The 16,060-nt window shown below is 53.1% G+C and overlaps 1 protein-coding gene across 1 annotated transcript; it reads right to left on the bottom strand.

The window, feature by feature from the left end:
• Positions 1-1,864: 1,864 nt before the first annotated feature.
• Positions 1,865-13,615, bottom strand: TRARG1 (trafficking regulator of GLUT4 (SLC2A4) 1). Its single transcript, XM_089900147.1, has 4 exons — positions 13,181-13,615; positions 4,121-4,344; positions 2,323-2,459; positions 1,865-2,124 (listed from the first exon to the last, which is right to left on the bottom strand). Exons 1-4 carry the CDS (start codon positions 13,565-13,567, stop codon positions 1,865-1,867), a joined length of 1,008 nt encoding a protein of 335 aa, XP_089756273.1. The 5' UTR covers positions 13,568-13,615.
• Positions 13,616-16,060: the final 2,445 nt, after the last annotated feature.

Genomic DNA, 16,060 nt, shown 5'->3' with positions numbered 1-16,060 from the left:
GGTGAGTGGGGGCTGGTGGTGGTCAGGGGGTGGTGCTTGCTGTTCCCTAGGGGACCTGGGGAGGGGCTGGGTCAGTGCCCCAAGCCAGGGGACCACTGTGTTCATGCAGCCAGTACTGGACCCACGAAGGCGCTAGGATGGCAGGGCCACTGTCCCTTCATGTTCAACGAGGCCTGGGGGTGTCAGGAGACCTGTGGGTGGGAGGCAGCAGGGTCCCTCCATCCCAGCCTTACCTCTGAAGGGTTTCCCATCCTCTGGCCCTGGGCTCCTCTCTGCTGGAAGGGCCGGTCTCCCGAGGCCTCTGCCCCTCCCACACACCTTGGAGGCCTCTGAGCTACATCCTTAGTATGACTAGAAAACTCTCAAGTCGTTCTCGCCTGAACGGAAGGATGCTCCTGCCGTGCCTGCGTTTGCAGTGATCTGCTGTGGCTTCTCTCCTTCTCCACTATCCTGGGTTTGGAGTAGGAACCAGTGTGTGTATCTGTGGGAGTGCGTGCGTGGCAGGGCCTGTTTTTGTGGGTGAGACTGTAGATGGGGGGGCAGGTCTAGGTGTGCGTGACGGTCCCAGGGCACACAGAGGCCGCGGTCCCACCTCTGCCATCATTTTCCCACAAGACCATGCCTAAACAGTCTGGTTCACTGCTCTCTTCTCCCTGGGGTGCTGAAGCTGGGGACCCCTGGGACCTGCCGGAAGACAGCTGACTCATGACCCCTCCTTCCAGGGTGGGGGCCGGTGAATGTCAGATTCATAGACCTCATCATGACTCCCCTGGCCTGACTGACCTTGAAAGTGACACAGATACTCTGGGCTTATCCCCTTCCTCCCCCCCCCGACAAACACGGGCATTTCTATTTTGGCCTCAAAGTTCCCATAAAGCAAATCCAGCTGGTCCCTCCTTTAGGGTCGGGAGAGGTTGGAGTTTATTCCCTGGGTGGGTGACTGACACAGGAACGCCAGCCCTAGAGGGATCTGCCCATGCCCCTGGGCCCTGAACCCTCCCCTCGTTCATACAGGCCCTCCTAGAAGGATTGGGGCTGCACCCAGGACCCAGAGCCCCTCCCAGCAGACAGAGCCTCTGTGCTGACGTGCTCCCTCCTCAGGAGCCTCTGAGGAGGGTGGGAGAGACGGGCAGGGACCCTGAAAGGAGGCATGAGGGTCCTGAACAGGCACAGAGGAAACATTCTTGGCCAACTTGGGGCCCTGAGAACCTGCCCACCCAACCTCCTGGAACCCTAGCTGCTAGGCAGGGCCTCACAGGGTGGGAAGGCCTGTAGCATCCTTCTCCAAGGGTTTGGGGGCTGAAGCCAACAGGGGAAGTAGGAGCAAGAAAGACCAGGGAGAAATCTGAGGGGCCCTGCTTAACTCCTTCCAGGTGTCCCATTAGGTCCTGAGACAAAGGCCATGGTGTCCGGGCCCCTGATTCTGGGCATGTGGATGTGTTCCTAAGCCCGGGTCCCCAAAGATGGGACCCTTCAGCCAAGCTCTTCCCTCTATCTTGAAACTCTCTAGACCCCATGAACAACAAACCTTCATAAAAACTCTGGCCCATGCCCCTGCAGAAGGCACAAACACCCCTAATGACCTGGGAGCCCATGGGAATTTTCCCCAGGGGTGGTCCCAAAGCCTGCTCCAGGGAAAGCCTTCGCTGTTTGTGGTTGACCAGGGGCACAGGGTGAGGCACAGAGCATCAGATGCAGCTGGGCTGGGAGCTGGGAGCCCAGGCCCCACCTGAGCCACTCTGCATGGGGACCCTGAGCCCCTCTGCATGAAACTCCGAGTTTGTGCCCCAGACAGCCAGGGAGGGCCTGTCAGGATGAGAGCTCAAGCCTGGGTTCCTTTTCACTGGCTGTCCTGGAGACAAGGTCAGGCCCCGGGAGTTCTTGGTTGGTGCCCCAGGCTACAGCCCAGGTAGGGACTAGAGGCAGTCTGCGTCAGCCTGGCAGATGCTCTGACACCAGACTTCTCAGCCGAGATGCTCGTGAAGCTGAAATGTCTGGGAAGAGGTCTATGGGTCATGCTGTCCCCGTTTCTGTCTCCACCAACATTCCGCTCGGTGCCTCCACCCTGCGATGGATGTAGGATTGAAGTATGGCTGTTGCCTCTTTCCAGAGCAGCTGCACATCCTGTGTGTCCGAGGGGTTCCAGGGCATGTGCTGAGCAGAAGCTTGGCCTCTGAGCTCAGGGTACTGGCTGGGATCGCAGCAGGCACGTGGCACAAGGCATGCAAACAGTCTTTTTTATCCTGCCTCAAGAAAAATACAAAAGATAATAAAGGCCCGCGTCTTTTCTCCCGGTCATCAGACACGCAGGGACTGTGCTACCTCTCTCCCCGCTGTAGTCTTGCTTGTGGGGCTGGTTTCTTCTCACTCTGGCAGTATGTGCTGCTTGGCAGGTCCCAGGAAATCGTGGGGATGAGAAACCAGCCAGAACCCTGGGGTTAAGATGCTGGGACGTGCATCTGAGATTAAACCACAGTATTCACTGGTTTCACAGTCAATTTTATTTCCTCCCTTCCTTTCTTCCTCTTGCTTTCCCATTTGATGTGGGCTGGCAATGGGGTGACTTGGGGGTTTCCCTCCAAGTTTGTACTTTTGGAGCTGGGGGACAGGTGGGCACTTGGCAGTCACCATCCTGTACTCCGAGGTACATGGGGCATGTGGGTGCGGAGCTTTCCAGTGGGCGGGGGCCTGCTTCTGCTAGCACAGCCCCCTAGTTAGGTTTATTTCTTCTGAACTGTAAAGAAAAGAACAGGTATGGCAGAACAGAGCTCAGAACATAGGGTCTTCCGGTCCCTTTTTTGAGGATTTGAGTCTTTGTTTCCTAGCGGGAAATGGTACCGGGGTGAGTTGGCTGGAGGCTCCCGGTGGAAGTGAGCTCCTGCCAAGGACAGGACCGGGGCCTCGGTGGTTGGTTCGGAGGTAGGCACGTGGACCCCTGAGGCTAGAACCATCGCTGCTTGAATATTTTAGTGAAAACTAAACAGTCCCCTTTGCCAATTTGAGTCCAGTGGTTGTCACTTGCCATTGAAAGAGTCATGGCTAAGGTGACAAGCAGCAGCAGAACAAAGAGACTGAGACGTCAGAAGGTGATACTGAGGCTCATACCCTGGGCTAGTGGGTTCCTGCTTCTCAGGCACCTGTACACCTGTCAAACTCAGAGATTATGGAACATGCTTCCACTCAGACAGATGAAGTGGAGGACCTGCATTTTGAACCCAGGCAGACTGATTACAGACCTGAACTCTTCCCTCTCCTATGAGGCCAAGGTTCCCCATGACCCCACAGCTGAATCCCAGGCTTTCTACCCCAAGTTGAAAACTCTGTATTCCAGATCAGTGCCTCCCAAACTATAACGATTGGGCTGGGAATCTTATTAAAACGCAGATTCTGATTCAGTGGGTCTGGGTGGAGCCTGAGATTCTGTATTTCCAGCCCTTTCCTGGTGTCAGCAGCCATGGCTGCTGGCCCGTGGAGCACACATTGAGGGGCAAGGTCTTTAGGGGAACAGCTTATGTTGATCACCAAAGGGGCAGAGATGCTTGGAGGCTCCCAATGTGAGTGTGACGAGAGGGAAATGGACAACACTGACCTGCATAGCCCAGAAATTCTCAAAGCTGCCTGGGCTCTGTGAGCAGCTGAGTGTCACCTTTGAAAATGGTCGTCCTGCTTGGATAACTTCCCTGGGCCACCTTTGGGCACTCACAAAAGTGTTGCTTCCTGAATTCCAGCACGTGCATGGTTTACTTCCAGTAGGTCCTGGCTGTCTCATCAGGGATGCTGTCTGGCAGGTCCCCAGTTTACAAAGCAGAGTCACATGCATCATCTCAGGTGATGCTCACAAAAGCCTCTGTGCTGGAGGCTTCTTCCTACCGCTTTCGACGTGAAAACCCCGAGACTCAACCCAGGCAGACCCTGGTGCAGGACCCAGGACCATCAGAGCTGAGACTAGAGCTCGTAGCCTCTGACTCCTGGGCACGTGCTCTTACCACGCCCTTTCTTAGTGATCTATTCTCCAGGCATTAGAAAGTCAGAAAGCCAACCCCACTCAGCCAGTCCCTGCAGGGACTGGGTTGCTTTCCTTGAGTGAGAGGAAAAGGCTGTGGCCCACACGTGCTCTTACCCTTCTCCCCACCAGCACCCCTGTCCCAGGGCGCTGGGCCACAGCCTTCCACAGTCCTCACTGAGTAAGCTGGAGTGCGGCTGGGCCTCACCTGCAAAGTTGACAGTCACGGCCACGATGATGATGACGACCCCCAGGATGATGAAGGTGATGCTGAGCATCCCGGCCAGGCGGCCCAGCCTCCGGGCCCCGTCCAGGTCTCCCTGTTGCATGCTACTTCGAGACTGCAGAGAGAAGGTGGCAGAGACCTCAGGAAGGCTGTCCTTGGCAGCCTTGGAGGGGGCCCCTTACTGAGCCTCTGGAACACACCCGGTCCCCACTGCGGCCCACACTCCAGCAGCCTCCATAGGGGAGAGGCAGGGGGCTCCTTCAGGAGAAGTGGCCTGGACTCCAGTGGCCAGACCTCTTGAGGAGACCCGTAACTAAGCCTGCCCCTCGCTGGCTGGGGACAGCTGGAAGCATGACCAAGCAATGCAGGGTGTTATCTCAGGACAGTGACGGGCAGGGTGGTATAGTGGAGACCGAGGGCCTGGGAGGGTGGACCAGGCCCAGGCCATGCTGAGCTGGCAGGAGAGATAAGCCAGGCCCCTGCGGACCCCAGCCCAAGGCTCATTCCTACAGCTGCACTAAGGCAGCCCCTGTGGCTTTTTCTATGTCCTCACATACCTGCCTCTTTTCCTCTGTGAGCCCCCTCTTGCCATAAAAGGAAAGAAATCACTGGCCTTCCCTCTCCCTATATCCCACCCAGGAACCACATGCTTGTTCGACCAAGTCCACTTCCCAGATCACACCAGAAAGGCGAGGCATTTGGGGTTTGAACCAGGAAGGCTGGGGCTGGGGCGGAGCCATGTATGGCTTCACAGGGGCCCTATCTGATATTTCACTCCTTCTCAGTGAGCTCGGCTTCTCTTGGCCCTATTGAATTGGGTGAAATCAGGTGGGTTAGGATGGGGATGGACAGAAGACATAGGGACAGATAGGATCATGAGGGGTCCGGGGGGAAGCAGTAGGAGGTGTGTCCCAAGCCTCTCCCCCCTCACCACTGCCCAGGCTGGCCTGGGATCTCCAGATTCCTCCAGCTCTAGAACTTGGGCTTCTATTGATAGAACAGGCACAGGCAGGAGTCTACTAAAGGTGTGACTACTTACAAGACCTCAGGCCATTTATTTGGTTATTTTATGTTCTGATTATTGGAGGCTCCTGAGTTCAGCATGGAACCATCAAGTACCTTGATGGTGATGGTGACGATGATGACAAAGATGTATTGAGCCCTTACTTTGTGCCGCGCAGCTTACTGACGACTATGCCTGAATGTTCTCATTTAGCCTCAGAATCATTCTGTGAGGTTGGCAGTGTTGCCCATTTTTAAAGACGCTGAAGTTCACAGAAGCGACACTTCCCCCTCTGTTCTCTTCATTGGGGCACCCCCCGTCTCCTGGGTCCTGTCTTCATCTCTCAGAATTCTGATTCCCCACCTCCACCCCGTGGTTCCCTGTGCCAAGCTCCTTCCAGGCCAGTGCCAGCTGCCTGCCCCAGTGTGACCTCACTCACTTTGCCCCAAACCACAGCTTCCTACTTCCCAGATCTGCTCCTTGCCTTGCACTCCTCCTTCCACGTGCTCAAGCCCCAATTATTGGCAACAGCCTGGAGTCCTCCCACTTGGTCATAACTCCCCTCCCATCCCACTCTACTAATTAGTTTCCTCTCCTAGTCAATTCCATTGCAACTCTCCTCTCTAGCTTCGCTGCACTTGCCCTAGTTCCAGGGGCCACTTCTCACTCAAGCCATGACAAGAGCCTCCTGAAGGTCCCCCTGGCTCCAAGCTCTTTTCCTCTCCATTCTACTCCCCACACCACCATTTCACCCTATAGATATTCATGCCAGGCATGGTGCTAAGACCCTGGGATGCAGCAGTGTACAAGAGAGCCCCGGTTCTTATGCTCATGGAGCTTACAGCCTTGGAGGGAGGCTGGCCTCCATTGTGACCACACAAATAAAAGCAAAATTGCAAGTGTGGGTAGCGTTCCGAAGGAGAGGTACCTGGTACTATGAGAGTTTATAAAAGGGGAGAGTCAGGGAACACATCCTGAAGGGAGGACATCTGGACTGAGATATGAGAGATGAGTAAGAATTAAATAGCTTTTTTTTCAAATGGAAGAAGAGTGTTCTGCACAGAGAGAACAGCATGTGCAAAGGCCCAGAGGGAGTCCCTACGTGACAAATATGTAGATGTTCAATAAATCGTTATTGACTGAAGGAAGCAGGCGGGAACTTGACAAAGGCCAGTGCAGCCGGGGCTGAGACAGTGAGGAAGAGGCGGCTGCAGAGGCGGGCAGGGCCAGGCCAGGTAGGGCTCTGCCCATACAGCAAGGAGGTCGGTCCTTATCCCAGAACAGTGAGAGCCAGTGAAGATGGAAGGATGGGGGCAGAGGATGGTATGACTGGATGCAGGTTTCCCAAAGACCCCCCTGACTGTAGTGGGGGATCACAGGAGAGCCAGGAGCTGAGGCAAAAGCTCAGAGAGATGATGATGGCTGAGGCAATCACTCTTGTCCAGCATCCTCCTCGGCCCCCCACTGTCTGCAGAACAGAGTCCAAACTCAGGTTTGCTTTGCATTTCCTGGTTTTACCCTCTGCCATTCTCTTCCACAACCTCTGGGTCTAGCCGATCTGAACTGCTCAGGGTATGAGCACCGACTTCCACTTGCCTTTGCTCGTGCTATTTCTCCCGCCCACATTCCTGCTCCCCCATAACACCTCAAGTCCAAATCCTCTCTATTCTTCAACAGCTGGCTCCAATGCCACCTCCTCTGTGAAGCCCACTGAGATTCCTCCACTCCCACTGGAATGGTCATAATCCCTAGCATGATTTGAACATTTACCTTGTGCCAGGAACTATGCAAGCTCAAGTCTAGACCTCAGCCTCTCTCTGCTGCCCAGGGACATTGGGGCACCAATCACGCCTTGGTCTTTTCACACTCTCCTTCTTTTTTTTTTTTTTTCACCCTCTCCTTCTTGACTAGATCTTTTTCTCTCCTGTCTTGAAGAAATCCTCTATTTGTCTCACCCAGTTGTAGGCTCCCCAGTGCCTATAGGACAAAATCCAGATTCCGTTTTGTGACAGTTGGGGCCCTTCTTGATCTGGCCTTTCTCCATTTCTCCAGTCGCTTCTCTCACCACGCCTGCCTGGTGTTCTATATTCCAGCTGCATCTCCTCATCTGTAAAATGGCCTAATAACAATCCCTGCCTCATAGGAGTGGTAGAGGATAAAATGCTCTAATGGATGGCAAGCTCAGGTCACCAAACTCAGGACATCAACATCGAGGCAACATTGGGAGGAAGAGGGAGCAACATACAGAAAGACTTCTGGGGTTTCCAGGAATTTCAGCTTCAGAAATCCTGGGGTTGCCTTGAATCATTACCCAGGACTCATTCTATGTTGTAAATATAGCATCAGGGGGAGGGGCAGAGGGTTTAAGGTGAGTCCTGCCCCCCCATTTTCCAGAAAAAGTCCGTGCAGTAATGATTCAGGGCCACGGAGAGAGGCGCACAGGTAGTTTCTTGGGTATGAGAGGTGAGGGAGAAAGGTGAGAGGGAGAGAGAATTTTTTTCAGTTATACTGAGCCCAGTCTCACTTATTTGTCCGCAGAGCCATCCATCCATGCATCCTTGGATTGATGGAAGGTCATGCGTGTTCCTTCAAGCCTGAGGGACGCCACTGAAGGAGACACAGTGGGACTGGCTGCATGGAACAGGGCAGACCTGATTGTGGCTTCTTTGTTGTGTCAGACACTTTATGCACTCTATGCAATGTAAACCTCACGACTATTCTGTAAATTTTAGTTTTCCAGTCTGTAGAAAGGAGGGATAGTAACTGCCTCTAAGAAGAGAGCCCTAATTTTACATGAGAAGCTGTCCACTGCCAGCTGACACTCATTTCTGAAGTACCCCCCCTCCCCAATTAGTCACCAAATGAAAGATCCATCCCTTGTTTGCAGGGATGGAGAAAAACCCTTCATTTCTTTTTATGAGTAAATTACCAGCTGCTCTGCATCCCCGTTAGTGACATCACTTCCTCTTATACCAAACGGCTCAAGTTGAAGGCACACTAATAATAACTGCAGTAATGGTTGTAATGACGGAATTAATAGATCATTTGTGACTGCAGTGACGGTGGGAATGGTGAGTGAGAAAACGAATTCAGGTTAATAGATCAGTGAGGAAAGATACTGAAAACAGTTTTGAGTGTGGGGCAAGGACAAGGCGGGGTTGGGGAGAGGACAGGGTGAGAAGGATGCTGTTGAGGGCTGCTAGAGGCTGAAACCAGCCAGAGGAGGGCGGCAACAGAGCTTCTCAGGAACGAGCTTTCTCCACCCATGAGGCTCAGGCCAAGGCCTAGCAGATCTCAGGAGAACTGACGAGATGTGCCAGGGCTGATCAGTTATTGGCCCTTCCACAGAGATCAAGCATCTCCCAGTAGATCAAGGCAAAAGGATGTGCTTCTCCATGTGCTTCACAGCACTCTCTCTGGGTAGATACAATTGTTTCTGAAATGCCCTGACTACAGTTTAACCCCCCTGTTGCTGGAGAGAGGGAAGGGGTGGTGGAGGATCCTGGGGAAGGAGTCAGGGCAGCTGCAGTGGTGGATGGGAGGGATTGGCAAGACTTAGGGGCTTGAGACCGCAGCTGTTTACCAACTTATTCAGGAGTATGTCAAGAGGCTTCCCTGGTGGTCTGGTGGTTAGAACTCCGTGCTCTCGCTGCAAGGGCCCAGATTCGATCCCTGATTGGGGAACTAAGATCCCACAAGCCACAAGGTATGGCCAAAAAAAAGAGAAAAAAAGATGTCAATATCTTAAGCCATATGCCTACATACCAGCTGACCGTCAGCCCTGGTCAGGACTTAGCACTCTTGTTGAGTGAATGGATAAATCATAAATGAATGAGAATGAGCCTGCAACACATGAGTTAAATAATTAAGTTGTTGAAAATGCCTAAGTAAGGAAGCGTTGAAGCCACTCTGGATCTCTGCGTCGCTCCCACATGCTGTAGGAACAGCCTACAGAGAAGGGACTGCTCAGAGGCTGCAACCAAAACCACAGACAGGGCTGCCTACCTTTCCCAAGGCTATAATGAGGGGTGAGACTCCATTATATCCAAATTGCTAAAAGCCAGAAATGCCTGTTCACTGGGGGTTTGCCCTGTCCTCTGACATTGCAGTTTCATTTAGTATTAATAATAATAGCAACCACTTCCATTTATTAAGCATTTACTATGTTCCAGGCTTTGGCACACACGTTAGTTCATTTAATCCTCCCAGCAGCCCTATGAGGTAGGTGGTTTTATTACACATTTTATAGATGAGGAGACTAGAGCTAAGGAAGGAGGTTGAATGATTTGGACGTGGTCATGTGACTTAAAAGGGATAGAGATGGGATACACACCCAAGTCTATCTGATGCTTCTTTTATCAACAACTGAAAGCCCACTGCCTGGGGCCCAGGAGATCTTGCTGGATTGGGGAGCATGGCCATTTCTCATCCTGACCCAGAGGTAAAATGGATGAAGCCAACCTTGCCCTGGCCACCCCAGGAAGCTCACAGGAAGCTGCGGTGCTGAGCAGGCCTGGGCCTGGACACCTGTGATCACAGCTCCTAAGGTAGAGCCCCTGATCCCAGCCCTGGTCCCAGCAGGCCCCTGTCGGAGCTACAGTGGGAAGGACACTGCTGGTCCATTAGTCTTCCACTGATGGAGTAAGTGGGTGGTGGAGAGGAGGCTACTGGGAGGTGGGGGAGAAAAAGAGGGAAGGAAGTAGAATTATTCCCTCCCTGCATAAATGCCTAAAAGGTTTGCCTTTCCTGGGAGGGACACACCATCCTTGTCCCAGAGGTAGATACAGGGTGGGGCCATGAAGAAAACACTGGATTCAGTATCCAGGTGATGTGCCTCTTGCCAATTGTGTGACCATGGGCAAGGCACTGTTTTACATGCCTCAGTTCCCTCATCTGGTAAATGGGAACAATTAGCTAGACTCTATCAGCCTCATACTAGGGCATGCTCTGCAGACAGTGAGCTCTAGCCAGGCTGTCAGGGCTGTGGGTCTCCTTCTCCCCTGGGGTCAAGGGCTTGATCCTTCACTTGGTAACCAGTGGGAAGACTTCAGATGAGGAGCTCTGAAGTCTGTTGCCAGGACCTGGAGACACCAGCATGGAGACTTAACTCTCCATACTCTCTGTCTCTTCTTCACCCCTGCTACTGTTTGAGTGGCACTAAGTATTTCAGCTCTAGATAAATAACTGACCCCTCCCTCGCCAGGGCATGGGAGTGTCCTATGAACTAGAAAAGTGAATATCACAAAAAAGTGACTCACACAAATGTTTTGGATTCCCAGTGTATATAAAAGTTACGTTTATACCTTTCTGTAGTCTAGTAAGTGTGCAATAACACTGTATCTTAAAAAGCAATGTACATACCTTAATTTTTAAACACTTTATTGCTAAAAAATGCTAATCATCATTGCTCAGCAAGTTGTGATCTTTTTGCATTAGTAACATCAAAGATCACTGATCACGGGTCACCATGACAAATATAATAATAATGAAAACGTTTGACATATTTCGAGAATTAACAAAATGTGACCCAGAGACACAAAGTGAGCAAATGCTGTTGGAAAAAAAAAAGGCGGCGATAGACTTGCTCGATGCAGGGTTGCCACAAACCTTCAATTTGCAAAAAATGCAATAGCGGCAAAGCACAATAAAACGAGGTATGTCTGCTTATAAAATGTCCAGAAGAGGCAAAACCATGGAGACAGAAAGAAGATGGGTGATTGCTCAGGTTTGGAAGGGATGGGGAAGAAAAAAGGCCCTGGGTTTCTTTTGGAGGTGAGGAAAATGTTCTAAAGTTGACTGTGGTTATAGTTGCGCTTGTCTGTGAATATACTAAAAATCATTGAATTGTACACTTTAGATGCGTGAATTGTATGATATGTGAATTATATTTCAAAGCTCTAAGAAAAACAACAAACAGGACTTCCCTGGTGGTCCAGTGGTTAAGACTCCGTGCTTCCAATGCAGGGGGCACAAGTTCGATCCCTGGTCAGGGAACTAAGATCCCATATGTTGTGTGGCGCAGCCAAAAAAAAAAAAAAAACCAACAAACGTGATGGCTTCCCATCCCCGCCAGGGAGACACTCACCTAATTACTACCATCACGTAATAGCACTTACTATGTGCTGGGTGCTTTAGCACTTTGTATGGCTCATCTCATTTCACCCTCACACAACTCTATAATTTAGGTGTTATGCTGACACCCATTTTGCAGATGGGAATACTGAGGAGAAAAGATGTTTGAGTGACTTGCCCGAGGCCACAGAATACCCTGTGGTTTTGTCTAGCGTGGGTGCTTCTTGCAATGTGTTGTAGGGATCTGTTTACAAGTTTCTCCCCACTGATCGGGAGGCTCGTGGGGATTGGTGATGGCATCTGGTTTAGCACTGTATTCCCTGCCCCAGGCCCAGTGACCATCAGACCTGACTCAAGAACCTGAGAAGGATGTAGAAATGCACTGGGGGTGGGTTCGGTGGTCTCACAGCCTTGGGCCCAGGTTTCCCTTGACAAAGGCAGCTCCTACCCAGCTCACACCCTGCCACCCCCAGCAGGAGATGGATTCTAGCGAACGTTTTCTCCTGGGTCCTTGTGTGGATTCCCTCCGCAAAGCCTGTCTCTCCTCCTGGGGCTTCTCCCTGTAACCAAGAGGCTGGCCCTGCCCACAGCCACTGGCTGCACCCCTGTGGCCCGGCTCTGCCCCCAGCTGCCTCCAAGAGCAGCAGGCAGCACGGGAAGTTCCTCAAAGGCCTGGCCCAGCCCTGGCTCTTCTGCCCACACCAAGTCCCTGCCAGTGTCCCCTAAAGCCCTGGCAGGTGGTGCTGGATTTGATGGGGGTTGGGGAAGGCCCCCCTGGCTGGAGACCGGGCCTCAGTGAAGTGGATAGAGACGTATGAGGAAATAAGGGGTTTCTCAGAGGAGAATGGGGCAGCAGGAATGACCACAGCTCCTGGGGGCTCGATGATGGATGACTCAGCAGGGGAGTCACTCCAGAGGGGAAGCAGACAGTGTCTCCCCTCTCAGTGTACTGTCCCCTGCTGCTAACCTCATTCTGAAAGTCATTCCCTGCCAGCCTCTCTCTGTGTCTCTCTCTCACAATCTCCTGGACCACAGAAGTCACTTGCCAACATGTACCAACATTTTCTGTGGCTCCTCTGTAAGTAGCTCTATCCAGATGACTTGGATTGGAGATGATCTAAGGTAATTTACCCAAAACCCTAGAGCATGAGTGTGTGGGAAGCAAGGACTAGCCCCCATGCCCCTCCCTGGCCAGGCCAGCCATGCCCTCTGACACACGTGTGTTCCCACCCTTGGCCCAGGCCCCCCCACCCTGAAGACATGCTGAAATCGGTGCAAAGGCGAGGCCCAGAGAGCCCCAGCGAGAAGTTACCCCCAGAGGAGCAGCCCTGGGGCAGCGGGGCCCCGGAGCCCTCAGTCCATGGCAGGGAAGCCACTGCCTGCTCTTGGAAACCAGAGCTGCCAGAGGCTGACAGAACAGCAGGGGGTGTGCCTGGCTCCCCTCCTGAGAACATGGGGCCCTGGGACCCCATGCCAGCTGCAACCTCTGCTGATTGACAGCCCCGCTCAGGAATGACTCCTTGGGAAAACGCCCCCAACCCCTGCAAAGGCAAGACCCCCAACTTGGCTGTATTTCTGTGCAGAATTTAGCTCCAGGTGGCTCTCTGGAATCCCCTTCCCAGCAGGGATGTGTGCAAAGTCAAGCTGTGATGCCCAGGAGCAGAGATGAAGGAGGACAGCAAACAGAAGCTCTCCAGGCCCCTGGACCCCTCTCCAAGGGGGAGTAATAGACCAGCTGAGAAGGGGAATCTTCCCCCAAGCCCCCGGCACCCAGCTCTTTTCTCTACCTCCCAGGCAGGGAGACTGGTGCCTGCAGGGAAGCGTGGCTGCTGACCCCAGGCCCAGCCCCTGCCCTGGAACAAAGAGTAGCACTTACCATAATGGAAAAGATGAGGGGGATGAGGTTGAGGGGCCAGATGGGGCAGAAGCAGGAGGTGATGGCAAGGACGAGGTAATCTTTGGGAACTTCTCTGTCCTGGGTATAGGAGGTGGTGGCAATGGAGGATGCCCGCCTCGAGCTGGCCCGGGAGGATGCCTGGGGGAGCGAGGCCTCCCGGTGCCCCTCAGATACCACCTTGAAGGGCAGACTGTGGCAGCCCTGCTCCAGGTCCAGAGCCCCCGAGGGGGACTTGGACAGCTTCAGGGGCTTGTCATCCTGGCCCCCGACCTTGGTGAGGAGTTTCTCCATCTCCGGCAGGTCCAGGGGTGAGACGGTGCCTGGCTCCTGCGCCGGGGAAAACTGAGGCTGCCCGGGGTGGGCCATGCTGGCCTGGGCCTTGGGCTGCTCCAGCTCCAGGCCGGGACGAGGGGCTCCAGAGGGACCTCAGCGCACCATTCCTCAGCCCAGACTCAGGGCCTACAGGTCAGGGGCAGATGTGTCACCCAGGAGAGCAAGGGCCAGCTGGGGGCTGGGAGGGTCAGCCTCTCCGGACCAGCTGAGTTCAGAGGCTCAGGCCAGCCTACTGCCCCATGGAGCTCCGGGAAGCTGGAGCCTTGAGCTCCATTCAAGTTTGAGGCCAACTTTGCCGATGCTGCTGACAGCACAGATGGGCGGGGAAGCAACAGAAAGCAGCTCCAAGAGCAGAGAGAAGACTGCTGTTCTCCGGAGTGAGGCTTAGACTAAGTCAGGGAGGGTGTGTGTGTGTGTGTGTGTACATCACCCAGCCTCCCTCCCTCCCTGCCCTCCTCAGAGATGCTTTTCAATTCCTCTCTCCCCAGAGAACCGCCCAGCAGCATTCTGCCTCTGCCCCAGCCCAGCCCAGGGGGACTTGGGCCAGCCTCTGGCTTCCACTACTGACCCAGGACCTGCTCTTCTGGGTGGGGGCTCTGGATGGGGAAGAAAGACAGAGTGGGTCCAAATGGGTGTGTCTTCAACTGTCACAGGAGACTGAGCCCTCTGCTGCTCCTCTACTGGGGCAGGCTCCCGCTTCTCCTATCTGTTGGGAAACGCTGGCCCCTGGGCCTACTGCATCCCACCTCGACCCTGACCTCCAACGCCCAGAGGCATCCAGGCCAGATCCTGGCTCCTAGCTCCGGGGGGGCTACTACTAGTGTGGCCCCTGGATTCTGCCTGGACCCTCTGAATGGGTGTATGAGCAGCTCGCCAAGGGGTGGGGCAGAGGGGCCATTAGGGAGGGGTGTTGGCCCCATCTCATGGCCATTAGAGCTTTTCTAAGGTGCTTTTAAAAAGCCAGCAAAGGGGCTTCCCTGGTGGCGCAGTGGCTGGGAGTCCACCTGCTGATGTGGGGGACGCAGGTTCGTGCCCCGGTCCGGGAGGATCCCACGTGCCGCGGAGCGGCTGGGCCTGCACATCCGGAGCCTGTGCTCCGCAGCATGAGAGGCCACAGCAGTGAGAGGCCTGCGTACCGCAAAAAAAAAAAAAAAAAAGCCAGCAAAGATCCTGTTTCAGGAGCTCCTTAGCGCAGATGCCGACTTGAAGGGCATGGGTTCTGGCTGCCTGTCCTCTGTCTCTTTGTTCTCTCATGTCTCCTCCCTCCGTTTCTGCCACCTTCTCTATTGTCTGCATCTCTTTCTACGTCCCCGATCTCTCTCCTTACATTGTTTTATAAGGTGACCTAGAACAACCAGGGTGTGTGTGTGTGTGTCTGTGTGTGGTTTGGAAGAGGGCATAGGTCATGGGGGTTGGGGGTGGGAAGTTAGAGGTGAGAAGGGGTCTCAGGGGTTGTGGCGTTCAAATCCTTTGATATCACAGATTAGAAAAGCAAGGCCCAGAGTCATCTCAAGCTGTATCCCAATCAGATATCAATCCCTGGTCCAAGTCCAGGGGCTGGTTTGGAGCAAGATGAGCCATTTTAGTGGAAAGAATTATCTTTGGGTTGTGTATCAAGCTGGCTTCAGAAATGCTGCTTCCAACAAGGGCCGTGACAAGGCAAAGGAGGCAGAGAGTGTGACAGGCAGGGAGTAGAGAGCTGGCCACAAAGGGATGGGAGGAGGGCTCCCCCAGGCCAGGGATGGGGCAGAGGGAGTGAGCTGGGCTCTTGTGCCCAGGAACTTCCAATTTTATTTATTTATTTTTTAACATCTTTATTGGAGTATAACTGCTTTACAATGGTGTGTTAGTTTCTGCTTTATAACAAAGTGAATCAGCTATACATATACATATATCCCCATATTTCCTCCCTCTTGCATCTCCCTCCCACCCTCCCTATCCCACCCCTCTAGGTGGTCACAAAGCACCGAGCTGATCTCCCCGTGCTATGCGGCTGCTTCCCACTAGCTATCTATTTTACATTTGGTAGTGTATATATGTCCATGCCACTCTCTCACTTCGAGAGAGTGGCTAATGCCATTTTAAATAAGAGACCTCCTGCAGAGGGTGGCGGGTTGGGTGCCTGAGAACCCTGGACTCTAAGTCCATGTCCAGCTTAGACAGGATTCCATGTTACAACCTGGGAGCTGATTCTTGGGGTGAAGGACTCAGGCCCTGTGGACCTACCGCTGCCCAGCCCAATTCCATAGCCTCTAGCCAAATGTGACTACCAATCGCCTGAAATGTGGCTCATCCACACTGAGATGTGCTGTAAGTATAAAACATATACTAGATTTCAAACATTTAGTACGAGAAAAAAGAATAAAATATCTCATTAATACACTGTATATAGATCGCATATTGAAATGATAATATTTTGGATATATTGGGCTACATAAATCATTATTAAAATTAATGTCACCTGTGTCCTTTCTTTAATATGGCTGCTAGAGAATTTAAAACGTGGCTTGCATTATATTTCTATTG

This window comes from Delphinapterus leucas, chromosome 19, assembly GCF_059928025.1.
Source record: "Delphinapterus leucas isolate spDelLeu-1000000601 "Yukka" chromosome 19, BTC_Dleu_Yukka2, whole genome shotgun sequence".
NCBI classification, from domain to species: Eukaryota; Metazoa; Chordata; class Mammalia; order Artiodactyla; family Monodontidae; genus Delphinapterus; species Delphinapterus leucas.
The sequence above is the reverse complement of the archived record's forward strand: the minus strand, read 5'-3'. Positions and strand labels throughout refer to the sequence as shown.

Coding starts and splice junctions, on each gene's coding strand:
- TRARG1 (XM_089900147.1), bottom strand. CDS start 13,567: ATGGCCCACCCCGGGCAGCCTCAGTTTTCCCCGGCGCAGGAGCCAGGC. Junction 2,460..4,120: donor GGGTGCTGGTGGGGAGAAGG/GTAAGAGCACGT, acceptor GTTTAATCTCAG/ATGCACGTCCCAGCATCTTA. Junction 2,125..2,322: donor AGACTACAGCGGGGAGAGAG/GTAGCACAGTCC, acceptor TCGGACACACAG/GATGTGCAGCTGCTCTGGAA.